Source organism: Eptatretus burgeri, chromosome 9 (genome assembly GCF_056783735.1).
Source record: "Eptatretus burgeri isolate ZD-2024b chromosome 9, Ebu_testis_v1, whole genome shotgun sequence".
NCBI classification, from domain to species: domain Eukaryota; kingdom Metazoa; phylum Chordata; class Myxini; order Myxiniformes; family Myxinidae; genus Eptatretus; species Eptatretus burgeri.
Window position 1 is genome coordinate 1 of NC_140969.1, and position 18,675 is coordinate 18,675.

The following is an 18,675-nucleotide window of genomic DNA, read 5'->3' on the forward strand; positions in this document are numbered from 1 at the left end:
CCGTCTGTGAAGTAAAATTGTATAAGTGTTGCCGTGTGCTCGCGTAGTCGGTATTAGATCTGCATTGTTGCATTTGCTTTTTGTCTTCTTCTTTTCCATGTGCTTTTGGTGGAATTGTATATGTGTGCTTTCCGTTCATCGCGAAATAAATGTGCTTATTATTGAACTGTTTTCCCGCTTCGCTTCGTCATTTCTTTCATTGAATCTCCATCTTACTTCACGTAAAGGGTTGGTCGAGGGCTAAGACGCCCGATAATTAATCGAACCGTCGAGGCCGACGAATAACACCGCTCGGTTATCCCGATAGTACGGAACGGGTCGCTTAAGTGGCCCGTGTCCGAAGTCGACCTGCGGCGAGGTGCGATCGCCCGGTCTACCCTCCGTGTGGGTACTTAGGTAGGTCGAATTTGGCGAGCAACCCTATCCCACGCGGGGGCCGATTGGCTCGATCGCGGTGAGACCGAAAGGTCCACCCGTGACTGGTTCCCGGCGTTAGTCCGAGAGGGTCACGACTGGATTGTCCGTCCGGTGGGCGACGTGCCGCGATTCGAGTTACGTGGCCGTTCGCACGCCGGCGGGCGCGAATCCGCGACACTGGTGTCAGGTCGTGCGATACAAACTCATCGCCCTCCTCGCGGCACTGGTATCGGAGAACGGGAAAACGGGCTCTCCTGTCTCCAATTAAATTCACGGGAATCGGTCCAGGGGTGAGAGGAGCGACCCCCGATTCCCTCCAAATTACGAGCGAGCTAAATTAACCCTTCAAGAGAAGCAAGATGGCGTCTCAAGGCGAGCGGGAGCCGGGGGTATTAGAAATGTATATGTGTAGTAATGTAGAATCCATGGTCCAGGATGAAATCCCTGTGCAGGAAATGTTAATAGTACAGGAAAACGAACTCGCCCAACTGAACCCAGAGCCCGAAATGGGTGCGGCAGCGGCCGCGGTGTACGACACCTCCCCTCCCCCTCTCCACCAAAACCCTTCCCCAACCCCTGCCGAAACGGCTCACTCAAGCGCACCCGACATGGCCCAGCTATGCGCCATGCTGGCGGCAATGACAAACGAAATGAAAGGCATGAACGAAAAAATGGATACATTCACAAACGAAATAAAACGCATGAAAACTAAAATGGAAACAAACATGAAGGAAGAAACGAAAAAGCTCCGGGGGGAGACGCAGAACATGGGCCGATGCCTGCAGGCGGGCATGAAGGCCGTGACCAGGGAGATAGGAATGGCGACTCCACGTGTGGGAGCAAACGAGCTGGAAGGGGGTGCAACGGCTGTCGGGCCCGCGGTGGAGGCGGGTGAAAAAATAATTCGGGGGGCGTGTTGGGCGAGGGTCGTGACAGAAGAATTGACGGTGACCGAAAGGGAAAAATTAAATGGGGAGACCAAAACGTGTGAGACGAGACACGAGGTGACGACAACAGAAACTTATAAATGTATAGAGACACGGGAGACAGAAAAAATAGAGGAGAGACTGCACGATGAAGACGGGGTAAGTGACGCACACACACACACGGAGGTAGTGGAGGACAATGGGGGTGAGCTCGCGGAGCGTGTCGGGACCCGGTGCGAGCAGCGGGATAGCCTCCTCCAGGAACGAGGGGAGGGAGTATGCCCCCTTGAGGCGAGTCACGACCAGGTGAGTTCGGTCGTGCTTTGCGAGGTCGAGGGGAGGAGTGCTGTGGACAGGTGCACGGAGAGCTTGGGGGGTATAGAGGCCCCGGAGACCCTTGTGGGGACACGAATCCCCAGTGTGGTTGTCCCTGTGTGTGTGGTGCAAGGTGTGAGTGCGGCACCGTGTGTGGAAGCGACCCCGTGTGTGAGTGGTGTGGTGGCGATGGTGCCAGAGTACGTGCTTCCCAGCACGCCGTGTGTGGATGAGGCACCGTGTGTGAGTGAGGCCGTGTGTGTGGATGAAACGGCCAGTATGAGTGAGGAACCGCGGGTGAGTGCCCCCGCGTGTGTGAGTGAGGCACGGAGTGTGGATGAGGCACCGCGGGTGAGTTCCCCCGCGTGTGTAAGTAGTATGGTTTGTGTGAGTAGTGAGGCACGCGTGAGTGAACGGCCGAGTGTAAGGGAGACCGTGTGTGTGAGAGAGCGGTATGTAAGGGAGATGTCGGTTGGCATGCGGGAGCACGCAGCCGCGTCTCCCGGGGTGAATGTAATGGAGTGGAGTGTGAGCGTCGTAACACGCAGGTGTGCGTGTGTTGAATGGCGACGACGAGGGCGACAGAAGAAAGAAAGCCGAGTGGCGGCTGTAGCTGTTTCGGGGACCGTGCCGGGTTCACCCAGCAGTGAGCACGCGGTCCGTGCTGTGCAACGCACGAGACCCGCACGTGCTCGCTTGCGAGAGTGAAGTCCCGGTCCGGAAACGCACGCGGTGGATTTGCCGATCCCGCGGACGGACAAAGTTTAGGCAGGTAAACGGATTTGGACCGGACGGGCTCTCCACGCGATCGTGTGTGTTAAGCCCCAACGGGCAAAGCACATGTGTTCGCGTGGGGAACCCCTCGAGACGTGGGGCTTGTGTTTTTTTTTATGCGCACGGTGACGCCATGGCTGCACGTGGGGTTGGAATCCGGCAGGAGGGGTATCCCTGCCGGATGGTACCGTCCAAGGAGGGACGAGGAACACGTGCAGCTGCATGACGTCACGGGCAGGTGCAAAGTGCGCGAGTTGCCGCGCTGGTGCTGCGCATGAAAAAAAAAACAGCAAGCCTCACTTTCGGGTGCACAGGATTCCTGGGCACAGGATGGAAACTAGTTAGGGGGAAGGGTTAGCTTAGTTAGACCGACTTCATGGGGCAGGGGTAAGTCCTCATGGAGTCCGTGGAATGGATTAGGTAGAGGGATTTAGTGAGCTTTAGGTTGGGAAATAAAATGACTTATTTGGAGACAGTGACAGACTTGTGGATGTGTAGTGGGGACGTAGCTTAGCTACGTAGTGTTAAAAGGAACGTGCTGTAGTTTAAGGGACGACGTGGGAGCACGAGTTAGTTAGGGGATGTAGTTAGGAGGATGGCAGAGTTCAGTGGTGTGTGTGTTGAAGAAGAGTTGGTGAGTGAAGTGGAAGCATGTGCTTGGTGAGTGAGTGAGGCCAGCGGGTCTGTGTGAGTGGAGCGAATGGGGAATGCATGGTGTGATGAGTGATTGGGGGGAGGAGTGACTCCCGCCCAAGGGACCCCGGGGTCAGTGTAGAGTGAGTTAGCTGGGTTAGTCAAATTGAAAAATGGAGGTCGTTTTGTTGTTGGTGGGAAAGTAGGCTCGAGACCCATTTGGAGGGGTGCAGGAGCCCTGTTGACGGGCTTGGGAGCGTGGCTGCGAAAGGTGAGTATCGCTGAGTGGGTACCCCGGGCACCAGGCTAGTCGGCCGCGGTAGGCCAAGGGCCCATGGGGGGGCCGGGATAGCGTAGTGGGCACGGGTGCGTCTGCTTGGTGCGGAGGCCCGGGGCGCCATTAGCCGCGTGGGCAGTGTTGTGGGCAAGGGTGACCCTCGGAAAGGGGCCTGGGAAGCCAGCCTGCCACGTGTGCGTTTCAGGGGAGATGCCATGGGGGGCACTCCCCGGTGTTAGGGAGCTGGTAGGCTCGGAGGCAGTGTAGTGCCTGGGGGTGCCATAGCGGGAGAATCGGCAGAGGGTCGTGCCTGCCAAAGGGAACCACGTGTCCCAGCCATGAGACCGTGTGAGGGCATGGAGAGAAAATTGGGGGGCGAGGCCCGAAATTGTGAGGACACCAACACAGGCGACGGGAATCTGGGTTGTTAGAACCAATAGTTTAAGCGAGAGGCGCTTGTTGAAAGCCCCGGGGTAGTTTAACAGTTAAATGGTTAGGGTAGATTAGGAGATGTACCCCTCCGCACCATCCATCCCCTCGCTCTCGTTGTGGGCCGCTGGACCCACTTTGGGTTAGATCGCCGAACTCTGGGGAGGCCATCCTGAGGCTTCGTTGGGCCTCGACACAGGACGTTAGCTCTCCCTTATTCCCCTCCGGGAAGGGAACGTAGGGGTTGGGAGTAGGCTAGGTGACAGGATAGGTTAGCCGAACAAGGACAGTAAAGGGGGTTAGGGGACGATTTATAGGGGGGAAGTAAAAAAATAAAAATAAAAAATAAGTGGGGGCTAAATTGGTTTTTCACAAATTAAGGGAGTGGGTATGTACAGTGACAGGCAAAGGCGATAGGTTGGGAGGGAGACAGGTAGGTAGGTCCGAGCCCGCCTTCCAAGTGGCCAGCACCACCGCACTCCCTCCACCAACCTCCACGGAACGGCAAAGGCTGGCCAACTTCATCTGCAGCTGCTGTGCTGCAAGGCCTGTGCCGGCTGGATCGTCTGCAGCTGCTGTGCTGCAAGGCCTGTGCCGGCCAGTTCATCTGCTGGCTGTTTTTCTTCAAGGCCCGTGCCGGCCAGTTCATCTGCCGGCTGTGTTTGCCTGCAGCGGCCTTCTTCTGCGGGCTGTGTTTGCCTGCTGCCTTTGCCATGCCATGCCCACTGCCCACGTTCACCAGCCCCGTTCAATTTTGCTCTGCCCCCCCCCCCCCTGTTCATTGCCATGTGCGCCAGGATCCGCAAGGCAACAGTTTGCAAGCTGCAAGAACTGCCCTGTTGGCAGCTACAACACGGGCCTGCAGTGGCGGCCCGTGCACCGTGTTTGCGTTCAGTTCAAACCATTCATCCATCCATTCGTGTGTTCATTGCATGTGCCACTTGAGCTGGCACGGAGACTGCATTTGTGCAGCCCGTGCACCGTTGTGGTTCACTGCGTTCAGTTCAAAAAGGAAGGCCTTGGACTGCGTGTGAGCAGCCAGCCACGTTCCCTGTCACCTGCATTGTTTTGAGCCAGAGACTGCATGCGAGCAGCCTGGCTCCCTGCTAACTGCTTTTCTTTTGCAGAGTTCATTGATCCTGGGCCATGGTTTAGTGTAAAATTTGTAAGTTAAGGTTAAGATGTACTGTAAATATGAGTGCGCCCCCGGCATGTCTGTCCTAGCGCCGGCAATTTTATTTAAGTCGTCCGTGTGAGTGAGTTTGTTTAGGTAGTTACGCAGCCCTCAGGTTATTTATTTTGGGGACACGAATACCATGAATGTCGCACTCAGGGATCCGTAGGTAAAATGTACTAGGGGAAAACTACACATGATGGCACACGAAAATTTGACGACTCGGGACGAGTCTGTAAAAAGGGGAGGGGTAGTGTTGTGGTTGACCAAATTCGCAAACCACCATTCAGGTCCCTTAGGTGAGATATCTCGGTAAGTATATGTGTAGTTAGGCCCAAACCCGTTGTCTAGAGGGAATAAATGTCATTCATGCGTGCTGCGACTCTTCAGGATAGCCGTTTTTCTTTTACTATCTTTATTTTGGACCAACCGCCATTATTACCACCACCAACCACGTCTCAACAGTCATCACAACATCAACCACCCACCACAACGCCGCTTCACCACAACAGCCACGACCTTTACCGTCACACCTCGCAACCGTCGCATCGCCACCGTTCTTGCGCCGCTTGTGGGTACCGGTACTGGACTCGTGCAGGGCGCGCACCGAACAGCGTGTACAAAACATCACGGACTTTCCGCAGAAAAACGGATCAAAAACGACTCACGCCCACTTTTCTTCCGTCCAATCGGTGAGCGAGGGGCGATTTGGCCCCGCCTCCAGGGCGTTGGAGGGCGGTCGCTATATGCAAATTCATGGATCAAAAAGCATTCACGCCCACTTTTTCTCGGGCCAATGGGGAGCGAGGTGAAAGGTCGAAGGCAGGGGGTCAAAGGCGAAGCCACGGGGCTTATATAAGCAGCTGCGTTCGTCAGAAAGGTGGTGTGCGTTGGAAAGAGTGAGTTCGGAGTTCAAGAGAGTAGTTGGTGGAGCTGGAAGGAAGTTGCGCGTTGGAACGAGCTGTGCGTTGGAACGAGTTGTCGGCGGAGCTGTGGAGAGGTGGCGGCGGCGAAGACCGACGAGGGGGTGCTCGCGTCGGTGCCGGGAGCTGAAGGCGGGAGGCCGACGGCGCGACCTGGTCGAGGTGGAGACGCTCGTCGCGGGACCCGAGACAGAATAAAAATCCTCCTTCCCCCGAGCATCAGCAACCCCCTCCTGTTTCCCCCCGCGCTGAGATAGTGCGACAAAAGGGGGCCCCCTTCCCACCCCCTACCAGACACTGTCCGCGAGGCCCGCGGAGTTGAGGCACCACCGCCGCTCCGCGTCTCATCAGACGGGTAGGCCCGACACGGTCTCGGCCCCAGGCCCGCCTACCCCCTCATCCTGGAGGGTGGTTCTCTTTTCTTTTGCTTTGGGAATATGTGTTGTCGGCGCCGTCTGTGAAGTAAAATTGTATAAGTGTTGCCGTGTGCTCGCGTAGTCGGTATTAGATCTGCATTGTTGCATTTGCTTTTTGTCTTCTTCTTTTCCATGTGCTTTTGGTGGAATTGTATATGTGTGCTTTCCGTTCATCGCGAAATAAATGTGCTTATTATTGAACTGTTTTCCCGCTTCGCTTCGTCATTTCTTTCATTGAATCTCCATCTTACTTCACGTAAAGGGTTGGTCGAGGGCTAAGACGCCCGATAATTAATCGAACCGTCGAGGCCGACGAATAACACCGCTCGGTTATCCCGATAGTACGGAACGGGTCGCTTAAGTGGCCCGTGTCCGAAGTCGACCTGCGGCGAGGTGCGATCGCCCGGTCTACCCTCCGTGTGGGTACTTAGGTAGGTCGAATTTGGCGAGCAACCCTATCCCACGCGGGGGCCGATTGGCTCGATCGCGGTGAGACCGAAAGGTCCACCCGTGACTGGTTCCCGGCGTTAGTCCGAGAGGGTCACGACTGGATTGTCCGTCCGGTGGGCGACGTGCCGCGATTCGAGTTACGTGGCCGTTCGCACGCCGGCGGGCACGAATCCGCGACAATATATATATATATATACACACACACACTGTTCACACTGTATTGATCAAACACTCAGCAGAGAAGTGGTATTAATTTATTTGAGTTATGTTTGTATGCTTTAATAAGTTATCTCTTGGGAAATTGATATCCCAACCAAAGCTTTATGAATTAGTCATTAAATTGGAGTCAGCTGACTCCTTCAAATCTTGAGCAACAGACCTTAAGTTTGAATATGTGTTTCATTTGAGTCCTATTTCAGATGTTTAATTGCTCATTATTATGTAGATGTCTACGACATATCCTATTTTATTTTCTTAACATATTTGACTGAATAAATTTAACTTGAGAATTTAACAAAATATTAACTTTATTCCACTTAATAAATTATTATTGTACTTTATGATGTTTATTTTAAGCCTGGTGTTGGCTGATTGTTTAAGGTGGCTGGCTTAAATCTTCGGGTCCTGAGTTTGGGCCTCTGTTGTGCCGTTGGGTTGACCAGGTGGGTTGACTCAGCCTGTCATCCTTCCGGCATCGGTAAAATGAGTACCAGCTTACTGGGGTAGTAAGCAATTTGGGTATCCTGTGTCGGAGTGGTGACCTGTCCAGGATTGTATTCCTTAGCTAATGAAACTGCCTTGGCAGCCCTTTATGCCTCACTGTGTGAAAGGAATGGTTGTTATTGTTTTATTTGTGATGTTTGCTTTTCATTCTTTGTGTCCTCATTAAGAATATGTTGGGATTGAATTGAGCTTTGCTTTTCTATTTTCTTCCCACAATAGGCTCTCTTAAGAAAATATGTTATTTATAATTTAGAGTTATTGATAAACAACTATTTATTTTATTTCCTGTATGTGTTGCCGTTAAATCATACTGTGTACCAAATATTGGTATCGATCAGTCATCATGCTTTTTTGGGGATATTTAGAAAAACAGACAAGACATGCCTTTGAGTCATCATTTATTTACTGAACATTAATGACACTGTGGTCCTGATAAAGTACCCCAGGTTGTTTCCTGAGCAAATATTGAAACTATGTCTGCAGTGTGACTTGTCTTATTTATTGTGTGTGTTTTGTGTGGCCAGGAAATTACAGGCCTCTTTAGCGCTCTTTTTAGGTGGTTCGACTTCTTTGACTGGGCCGTGTTGCTCGGAAGCTCGATCACTACCTGGAGTATGGTGCCACCGTTCTGGTCTTGTTGGTTTGTGTCTTTGGCCTGGCTGCACACTGGCTAGCCTGCATATGGTACTCCATCGGTGATTGTGAAGCGTTGGGTGAGGCGGGGGACAGCCGGCCACATGCCTGGCTGCATCAGCTGGGCAACAGCCTTGGCAAGCCGTATCACTACAATGCCAGTGGGGACGGTCACTGGGAGGATGGACCCGGGAAGGGCTCCATCTACATCTCTGCCTTGTACTTCACCATGAGGAGCCTGACTAGCGTCGGTTTTGGAAACATTGCTCCAAACACGGATGGTGAGAAGATATTCACCATTGGCTGTGAGTACTGCCCGCAGGCTATATCGATTGTGTTCATAAATTGTTTAAAATTAATTTTACGAATGCATATTGAAATACTCATTCAGGCATAAAATTATTGTTACGTTTTTAAAGATCTAATGATGTGCTGCAATTAACCTGTTGTATACTGTGCTCAAAGAATAATGATTGATTGCTCAGATTATTGCAATATCTTGTTTAATGTGATCTTTGTGGAAAGATTTTAACAAACAAAGATGAGTCATTTCTTTTTAACAGTCAACATTCATCTCATTGCAAAAAGTGCCTTTTGCTTATAATGACTCACCTTCATGATAATTAGAAACAAATGCTTGATAAAGGACCGAGGCACATCAACTCCACGCAATCTTAACTTGTATAAATAATTGAGTTGTGAAGACTCGAGATGGAAGATGATAGAATGGTACAATTTCTCCGTCGGTAAAGAGTACCTGCAGTTTTGGATTTTGGTTTTATACCTAGCATTTAAAAAAAGAGTTGTTGATCATACTATCCCAAACAGGGAAACTTGGGACCTGCAAAATGGAGACATTATTGTTTTGTTTCTTTGTCTTCTATTGCTTACATGCCATTCGTGAAATGTCCCATTTTCACTGATTTGAAACGCTGAGTTGTCTCAACATGCTGACAGATTGCCTTTAATCAGGTGTCAAGATCTGTATTTGTGTGATGTTTTTTTTCTTCTGACAACTGATTTGAAAGAAAATATTGTGTGCAAATATTCAGTGTAATCCACCTGCATATTGGAAATGACAATGGATAGTATTCGATTGAACAAGTCAGAGAAAGACTGAGTGAGGTCATTTCTGGGCAGTGGCAAGATCAAAGCGAAGGCAACAAACAGCAATCGGGATTGATCAAATATTTGATAATCGTGCAGAGGAGATGAAAGCAGACCCAAAGTGCAAAGCCCGTCGACATCCACTTTGTACTCAAAGTAAACTTGATGAAAACACCAAGTAAAACTAGAACTGCACTTGCAGAGCGCATACCTCTGCCAGGCTGAACAGTTTACGTTATGGATAACACTGATGGGCCGGACCTGCATCCGGACCTGAACCAAAATCTAATGAGCTTGTTCTCGTCATCTACTCAACTCATCCGCCAAGTTTTAGTAGTTTTGAAAATTGATGACTTTATCTGACCATAACCTTTGATCCTTTGACATTTAGACCTCAAAAACAAAATGCTTCTTAGTTTTGATTGGTGAACCAATTCAGTGACACAATATGTAATTTCTGTTCAAGCTAGCAGAGTACCCACCCTACGGGTGGCTGGAGATTGCATATTACTTGCTTAAAAAAGTATAGGCTGTGTATTGCAAGAGGCATCTATCGATGTTTGTGTGGTGTGTGTCTGAAGGGGTCTAAAACGGGTCGACAGGTCGAAAGGGTCTAAGGTGTCTACGACCCATTAGACCTGTAGACCCTCAGAGGTCTAAGTGGTCCAAAGGGTCTATGGGGGTCTGTGATGGTCTAAAAAAGTATTTTAGGGGAATAAAGATGTAAAGGGTATTTCCTAATAGTAGTTATGGTCTGAAAGGGTCAAGGGGTCTAAGTGTTCTAAAGCATGTAAATGTCTTTACGAGTTGCAGAGGTCTAAAGGGCCTTAAACGGTCTTAAGGGGGCTAAATGGTCTTCAGGGGTCTAAAGTATCGAAATGGGTCTAAGCAATCTAAAGGAGCAAAGGATCTCAGGGGTCAATAGGGTCAAACGGGGTCAAACAGTATTTTTTTTTTGTGTACACTGTCGAGGTTCATATGAGAGTCTTAAAAGGTCCAAAGGGTTTAAAAGGGTCTAAATTGTTGAAAATTTCAAAGGGGTCTTAATGGTATTGTTGCGAATTCGTGCCCGCCGGCGTGCGGACGGCCACGTGACTCGAATCGCGGCACGTCGCCCACCGGACGGACAATTCTGTGGTGACCCTCTCGGAACAACGCCGGGAGCTAGTCACAGGTGCGGATTTAACCCCACCACGACCGTGCCAATTGCCCACCCGCGCAGGATAGGGTTGCTCGCCAAATTTGATCTACCTAAGTACCTGCGCGAATGGTCGACCGGGCGATCGTACCATGCCACAGTCCAACTCCAGACACGAACCGCTTAAGCGGTCCGTTCCGTGCTACAGTGATAACCGAGCGGTGTTATCGTCGGCCTTGACGGTTCCGATTATTTACCGGGATGTTGCACCCACTACGAACCCCTTTCCGTGATGCAAGATGGAGGGTCAATAAAAAAGGAAAAGAGACGAAGCAGAGCGGGAACAGTTCAACAAACAAGCATTTTAATCACACGCACACAGACAAGCACGTATATACAGCCATACAGTCAAAAATGCACATATAACAGTTAAAACAATTATGCACAAAAAGCAAATGTAACAAAAGAAACGATGCAGAGCTACAACCGAATACGCGTACACACGGCAACACTTAAAACAATACTACTTGAGCCAGACTGGCGCCACCCACAGACATTTGCACAAAAACCCCAAAGGAAAGAAAGAAAGAAGTCGCGACTTCCCTTTTGTGTCTGGTGAGTCCCTCTCCCGCGACCGTCAGCGTGGTCGCCCCTGGCCCCCGACCCCTCTCGCAGCCGGCGAACCCTCTCTGGCACTCCCCGTCCGGACGCACAGGTCCACCTCGCAACGGGCGCTGCCGCGTCTCCCGTCCGTGCCTTCGTGACAGGGCCGCTCGCCAAGTCGCGGGCGCAGGACCCCTTCCCGAAGACCAACCAGACCACCAGCCAAGACGAAAAAGAAGAGGCGGAAGTGGAAGCGGCTGAAGACGAAGAGGAAGAGACCAGCTCCAGGACGAAGAGGAAGAAGAAGCTCTCGCGCGCCCGCCCGTGTCCGTCTTTTATCGCGCGGGGCTCCGCCCTTCGCCCCACCCCGTTCTCGGCTCCACCTTCCTACGAGAGGGTTCCCGAAAAGGGCGTTCCCTCACGTTTTCCCTCCACCCCGCTCCGTGCGGGGGCCGGGGGAGTCAGTTTTTGGCTCGGGGCCAGAGGATTATTCCCCCAAAAAGAGGCCCTCCTTTACATGACCTCTGACCTTTGACCTGCATCGCCCTCCTCCACTCCAAAGCGCGGGGAAGTCAAACGGAAGGAACAGGCGGGGAAACCTGCGCATCCTCGCAGTTCCCTCCTTTGCGCCTTTGTTTGCCGTTCGGAAGCGGACGCAGTGGCGAAGATGTAGTAGCGTAGATGGTGGAGGTGGCGTGGTTGCAGTGTGGTTGGCGCTGTGATGGGGATGGCGTGGTTGTTGAAATGTTGTGTGTTTTAAATAAAAGATAGAAAAAGAAAAACGACTGACTCAAAGCGTCACAGCCCGGATGGATCACATAAATTCCCTCTATACAACGGGTTTGGGCTAACTACACATGTACCTATGAAGATATCTCACCTGAGGGTCCTTTATGGTGTAATGCGATTTTCCACAGCCGTAACAGTATGTTCCAATAATAGTTACAGGTCCAATGGGGTCGATGGGGTCTAAAGGATTTTAGGGGTATCAGGGTTCTTAAGGGCCTAAAAGGTCTAAAATGGCCTAAAAGGTCTAGGGTCATTCTTAAGGTTATGTCTCAATAGTAGTTACAGGTCTAGATGGTCTAAGGGGTCTATAGGGTCTAAAGTGTTGAAAGGGGCCAAAAGGGTATAAACTGAGTCTAAAGGTCTAAAAGGTCTAAGTGTCTAAAGGGTGTGAAGGTCTTCAGGAGTGTAAGGGGTTCTAAAAAGTCTGAGAGGGTCTTAAAGGTTGAAAGTATCTAAATAGGTTCAATGGGTCTAAATAGGCCAAGGGTGTATAAAGGGTCTTAAAAGGTCCAAAGGGTCTAAAAGGTCTAAAATGGTTTAAAGGTGTCTAAAATGTCTAAGGGCTCTTAAGGTCTAATGCCTAAAGGGTATGTTCCAATCGTCTGTAATTAATTGACATACTCACGGTCCAACTCACATTCAAACAGTGTGTAATGAATAGACATACTTACTACATAGGGAGGGGAGTGGGAGGAGGCAGGGGTGTGAGGAGGGAGGGAAAAGGGTGGGGTGGGAGTCCAGAGGGAGGGAAGGGTGGGAGGGGAAGGGTGAGAGGGTAAGGGGTGTGGTGTGGGGTGGGAGGGGGTAGGGGAAGGGTTGGCAAGAAGGACCGGATGTTTCCCGGCATTGCTGGGTACCCTTGCTCGCCTCACCACATGTCGCTAAAGTGGAACAAACACCGCCACGTCATTAAAAACACCTTACCGCAATGTTATTAAAAACACCTTAATGCCACATTATTTAAAACACCTCACTTAATTCTCACCTAATTGTTGACCTTTTGGTAATGTTGGCCTCAAATAAAATTGGCTGGTTTAATTCATTCACTTGAAATATATACCCTCTTCAAATTTCAAGTCAATCAGATGAAAATAGAGTTTAGAAATCTCACCAAAGTTGTTGACCTTTTGGTCGATGTTGACCTCAAAATAATTGGCTGGATGAATTCAGTGACCTGAAATATAAATCCTGTTCAAATTTCAAGTCAATCAGATGAAAATTGAGGGTTTTAGAAATTTGACAAATTTGTTGACCTTTTGACCTCAAAACAATCGGCTTCTTGCTTATGCCAAACTCGACCACGTGGTGAAGGTTCGTGAAGATCGGTTTAAAAATGTGACCTGTAGGTGATAGACAGACAGACAGACAGAATAACAAAATCAACTGACCAATAGACTTGAAATATCTTACATTTTGCAAATAATATAAACAAATAGAGATGCATTTAAAGTCCATTGACCTCATTCCAAATAAATAAATAACAAATCCTCCAGCACGTGCCATTGCCGGGGCGCCTTCGTTGCCCAGCGATGCTGCCGTGCAACACATGGAAATGGAATTGGGAGGGAGGGTGCACTTCTGAGGTGAATGTGTACAAATGGAGGAGAGGAAGTCGGGACCATACTCTGTGCAGAGTGTTGGTGCTGCTTAAGCAGTCTCCTTGGCTAGTGGGCACAATCCTGGACGGGTCACCACTCCGACACAGTATACCAGCAAGCTAGCACTCATTTTGCCGACCTCGGAAGGATGACAGGCGAGTTAACCCCACCTGGTATCAATTCAACAGCCGAGTAGGATTTGAACTCAGGATCCTAAGATCCCAAGCCTACCACCTTAACCATTAAGCCAACACCAGGCATACAAATGGTACTGGATATAGAATTGGGATGGAGCAGTGTACAAAAAGATAAAGAATTGCTTTGCTATACATGTCCCCTACCAGTCCCAATGAATGTTCTGGAGATGAAAAATAAAAAAAGATGTTTGCATTTAACGCACGCTCAAGCCGATACCGGAACCAAAATGAAGAAGAAGAAGAGTGTCTATAATGCGCAGTGTTTGGGTCCATTTGGCAAAATAAAAGGAAAAGCGATTTTCATTTACTGATATATTTTGTAGACTAGAAACCAAGAGACAACTTTGATACAAAACCGGAGTTAAAAATTAGTTTGCTTTATGGCATGCTGGAGCCAATGTCAGGAACAACATGAAGAAGAAACTCTAACCCACTGTATTTCGTTTGCTTCTCGGCTTTGCCTATTTCATTTTAAATTAACCCCGTGTACATACGGCAAAAATATGCATCCGGTGTGTGTGTGTGTACTGTGTGTGTATATACTGTATATATATATATATATATATATATATATATATATATATATATATATATATATATATATATATATATATATATATATATATATATATACAGATATATATATATATATATATATACAGATACATGTATACATATAAATTTATACATTGTGGTTATAGTGCTGGATTTATGGTTGTGGAGGCCCTGGAGCACACGGGTGGTGTTGGCCCTTTCTGCCACCAACGATGAAGTGAAGCAGAGGTTTTTTTAAAACCCTTTTCACTGATGACAACCTCAACTCTTATATCTTATTCTGTGGCACCCCTCTGCATGTTTTCAGTCCTTTGCACATTTCAAACTCCCAGATCAAAGCTTCGTTTTATGTGGTGTCAATCATGGTGTGTGATATCGATCTCCCGAGCATTTGCGGCAATCCATTGGGCACTAGAGAACTGTCTACAGACAGAACCGAAACCAATTAACCTGAAATGACAAGCAAAATGTACAAGCTAATCATACAGGTCCAGTGTATAAACTTAACCCAATTCCACTGGTGGTAACAATAGTTGCGAGGCACATATTGTATTTAAATGTGTGTACAGTATGTATGAATGCATGCATGCTCTCGTTGGTTGTTATCTCCATTTGTAGGTTTCAGGAGGTGGGAGGAAGTTCTCCCAGAACTCAAAATCTACACATCCTATTTTTTGAGTCAAGGATCATGATTCATGAACCAAACTGTGAAACTCCATTCTTACAGCCTCATTTCAGGGGCTGTTTTCAGAATCTTCACTGAACCTCCAACAAACTCCACTTGTCGGTCGTTTGGAGTGATATTCCCCTGAATGATTTTTAAATACAAGGGTTTTCTTCATCATTCCTGTAGCTCTGACTATCACTGGTACAATTACAGCTTTCTTCAATTTCCACATCCTCTTGACCTCATTTTTCAGATCCTGATATTTGGAGATTTTTTTCCTGATTTCTGTGCCATTTAATCCAAAGTCATTGGGGACTGAAACCTCGATCAACAATGCTGACTTTCCCTTTTTATATTTGAGTTATATGTCCGGATGCAATGCTTTGTTTGCAATGTTCACACTTGATGGGATTGTCTTGTCACACCTGAACGTTTTATGTTCATTTTCGAGGATCGGATTTAGTTTGTGTTTCCATGATTGTTCTGGGACCGGGATGTTGAAATGTTTACAAATGTGCCAGTGGATTACTCTGCAGACACTGTCGTGTCTTTCTGTGTACAGCTATTCCGACATGAGTTTTTTTTACATCCCGAAAGGCGGTGGCTGCAAGTGGTACTTTCTGTTTCTTCCCCACAAATCCTGCATTTGTTAAATTTACTCAATCCCATCATTTTCATAAAAGCATTCGTTTAATGTCCTTCGTCTTGGGCATTAATGATGATTCGTTCTCCATTCCAACTAATTTGACCTCTTCTTAGCCATTCCAAATAGCCTTCCTTGTCGATCCCTGTCCTGTTAAGCTCTTTTTTGAATCTTCCTGCTCTTCTATCATTCTCCCATTTGTCAGAGTACATCTGCTTATATTTCTTTTTGTAATTTTTCTATGCATTCATTAGGGCTATGTTTTGTTTCTGGTTTGTTTTCCTGAGTAGTATCCATCATTAACCTCCGCCATCGAAGATGGACGGAGGTTACTGTTTTCACCCCTGTCTGTTTTTTAGATTTCGAAAGTAGATTGATGACTTCCGTCCTCTGTTTGTGTGTTTGTTTGTAGGCACGATAACTCGAACGGAAGAAGCCACCAATGTCAAATTACATCACGTGATTCGGGAGGGTGATGGGTACCGCAGATTAGATTTTGGTCAAAATCGGTCAAAGATCAAGGTCACAGTGAGGTCAAACATCCAAAAAAAGTTATAACTCGAGAACGGAAGAAGCTACCAATGTCAAATTACACCACGTGATTCAGAAGGGTGATGGCTAGCGCTGATTAGATTTTGTTCAAAATCGGTCAAAGGTCAAGGTCACAGTGAGGTCAAACATTCCATTTTTGATGGTTTGGTACAGAATCATCATAGAAACTTCTGGTTTGCGTCGCTACCTTCTCTAGAGACAGCTTTTATTAGACGAGGTCAGAGGTCAAGTTGACGATTTCGTAAGTACCAGTCTATGACTGCCTGTTTGTTACTTACGAAATCTAAAGATTTCGTAAGTATATTGATGACTTCCGTCCTCTGTTTGTGTGTTTGTTTGTTTGTGTGTGTGTTTGTTTGTCTGTAGGCACGATAATTCGAGAACGGAAGAAGCTACCAATGTCAAATTACACCACGTGATTCAGGAGGGCGATGGCTAGCGCTGATTAGATTTTGGTCAAAATCGGTCAAAGGTCAAGGTCACAGTGAGGTCAAACATAATTCCGTAAATTCATGTGGAGAAATGGAGTATTTTTGCTTCGGTCGACGTTACGAGTTCGTTTTAACTTCGATTTTAATTTTGTCTTCGGTTTTTGTGATCGCTTAGGACGCTTAACACTCGGTTGTCGAAATTCTGGTAAAAATTGGATGTTTTGGAGACGTTTTAAGATTGTATAAAAAATATTTCAGTCGCCGCGTCACGGCTCGTCACGTGGTGCAGCGCGCTCGAGCAGACGCTGCGTTGAGTCATGTAAATGTTTTGCGTGTGCACGCTGACGGTGTTTTCGATAAAGATTGTGTTTAAAAGTTGTCCCATTTTTTTATCCCAATAAAGGTTATCGTCGCATGACTGACTCGCTAAGTCGTCGGATTATGTAAAGATTGTTGGTGGATGGCCGAATATTACGGTTTTGTGACTTTGATAAAATAATATTAAATAATTGCGTGGAGAAATGGAGATTTTTGCTTCGGTCGACGTTACGAGTTCGTTTTAACTCGGATCGCAATTCTGTTTTCACTTTTGGTAACGGTTAAGTATGCTTAACACTCGGTTCTCTTAAATTCTGGTAAAAATCGGATGTTTTTTGAGATTTATGTTGGGTGTCGTGTCTGAGGTTTAACTGAAGATTATGCTAATGAGGGGGATTGTAACACACAGCATTACGCGCTTGTTTTAAAGTCAATTTCAATCATGTTTTCACTTTTGGTAATGGCTATGTATGCTTAATACTCATCAAAATTCTGGAAAAAAATCGGATGTTTTATGAGATTTATGTCGGGTGTCGTATCTGAGGCTTAACTGAAGATTATGCTAATGAGGGGGATTGTAACACACGGCATTACGCGCTCGTTTTTAAAGTCAATTTCAATCCTATCTTCAATTTTGGTAACTGTTAAGTATGCTTAACACTCGGTTGTCGAAATTCTGGTAAAAATCGGATGTTTTATGAGAGGTTTGGTACAGAATCATCGGAGAAACTTCTGGATTGTGTCGCTACCTTCTCGAGAGACAGCTTTTATTAGACAAGGTCAGTGGTCAAGTTGACAATTTCGTAAGTACCAGTCTCTGACTGCTTGTTATCTTGCCAACACGAAGTTTTTGCAAGATATGTTAGTCAGCTTGTATGTTTTATTTTTTATTTTTTTTTGTTTGTTTGTTTGTTTGTTTGTCTGTAATCACGTATAAAAAAATTCTGCAGAGCACAGTTATCATTGGAAATTTTTGTAACTTCGCATATCAGAGGCCTATAGAGGTCCCTTTCAGTGCACAAAATTTTGAAGGTCAAGGTCAAAGGTCAAGGTCACTTTGTCGCAAATCAGGGGAGTCGACGAAACCCTTATTTTTTGAGTAATTTTGATCGGATCGTCTTCAAACTTCATGGGAATATAGTTCATGGTCTGGCGCTCAGCTGATTAATTGTTGGTGGTGATTGGCCTTGACCTTCATATGTTTTTTTTTTTTTTTGGTCTGTAATCATGTATAAATCACTCTGCAGAGCACAGTTATCATTGGAAATTTTTGTAACTTCGCATATCAGAGGCCTATAGAGGTCCCTTTCAGCGCATAAAATTTTTAAGGTCAAGGTCAAAGGTCAAGGTCACTTTGTCGCAAATCAGGGGAGTCGATGAAACCCTTATTTTTTTGAGTAATTTTGATCGGATCGTCTTCAAACTTCATGGGAATATAGTTCATGGTCTGGCGCTCAGCTGATTAATTTTTGGTGGCAATTGGCCTTGACCTTCATGGTTAGTGCCTCAGGTCAAACATATTTGACCCCAAGGTCAAATTTTCAAGTTTTAGGAACCTATCGTGTAGGACCTCAAATTGAACACCTCGATGAGTGCTTTCTAGATATGTCAAGCTTGAAACATTATGACGTCATTTGGTGACGTTATGAGGCAAAAGCATATTTTTCATGGTTACTCTGTAGAACGATTCTCATCGGAATCTCTCGTAGGCAGATATTCCTCAAGGAGTCGCTCCTGGTGGATGGCAGCTCTGTTCACCTCAGTGTGACCTTAAAGAAGTCACACGTGGTCACCTTTTGGCAAGGTTTATTTTTGTTTGTTTGTGAACAGTATTACGGAAAAACTCCTGGACGGATTTCGACGAAACTTGGTTGGGGGGGTTAGGTATGGTCCAAGATTCATGCCATTACATTTTGGACTTGGTCCAAAGTCCAATATGGCCGCTACGGCGTCTATTTTGAAAAAATATTTGAATTTTTGTGTTTAC

At 47.2% G+C, this 18,675-nt stretch overlaps 1 protein-coding gene across 1 annotated transcript in view; it reads left to right on the forward strand.

Annotated features, from left to right (window-relative positions):
• The first annotated feature begins 8,079 nt into the window (after positions 1-8,079).
• The window catches only part of LOC147019389 (uncharacterized), an 80,171-nt gene continuing 69,575 nt past the window's right edge, over positions 8,080-18,675 (forward strand). The window contains exon 1 of the mRNA XM_085896689.1: positions 8,080-8,395. Within this exon, the coding sequence (XP_085752815.1) occupies positions 8,369-8,395 (27 nt within the window). The 5' untranslated portion in view covers positions 8,080-8,368. The remainder of the gene's footprint in view (positions 8,396-18,675) is intronic.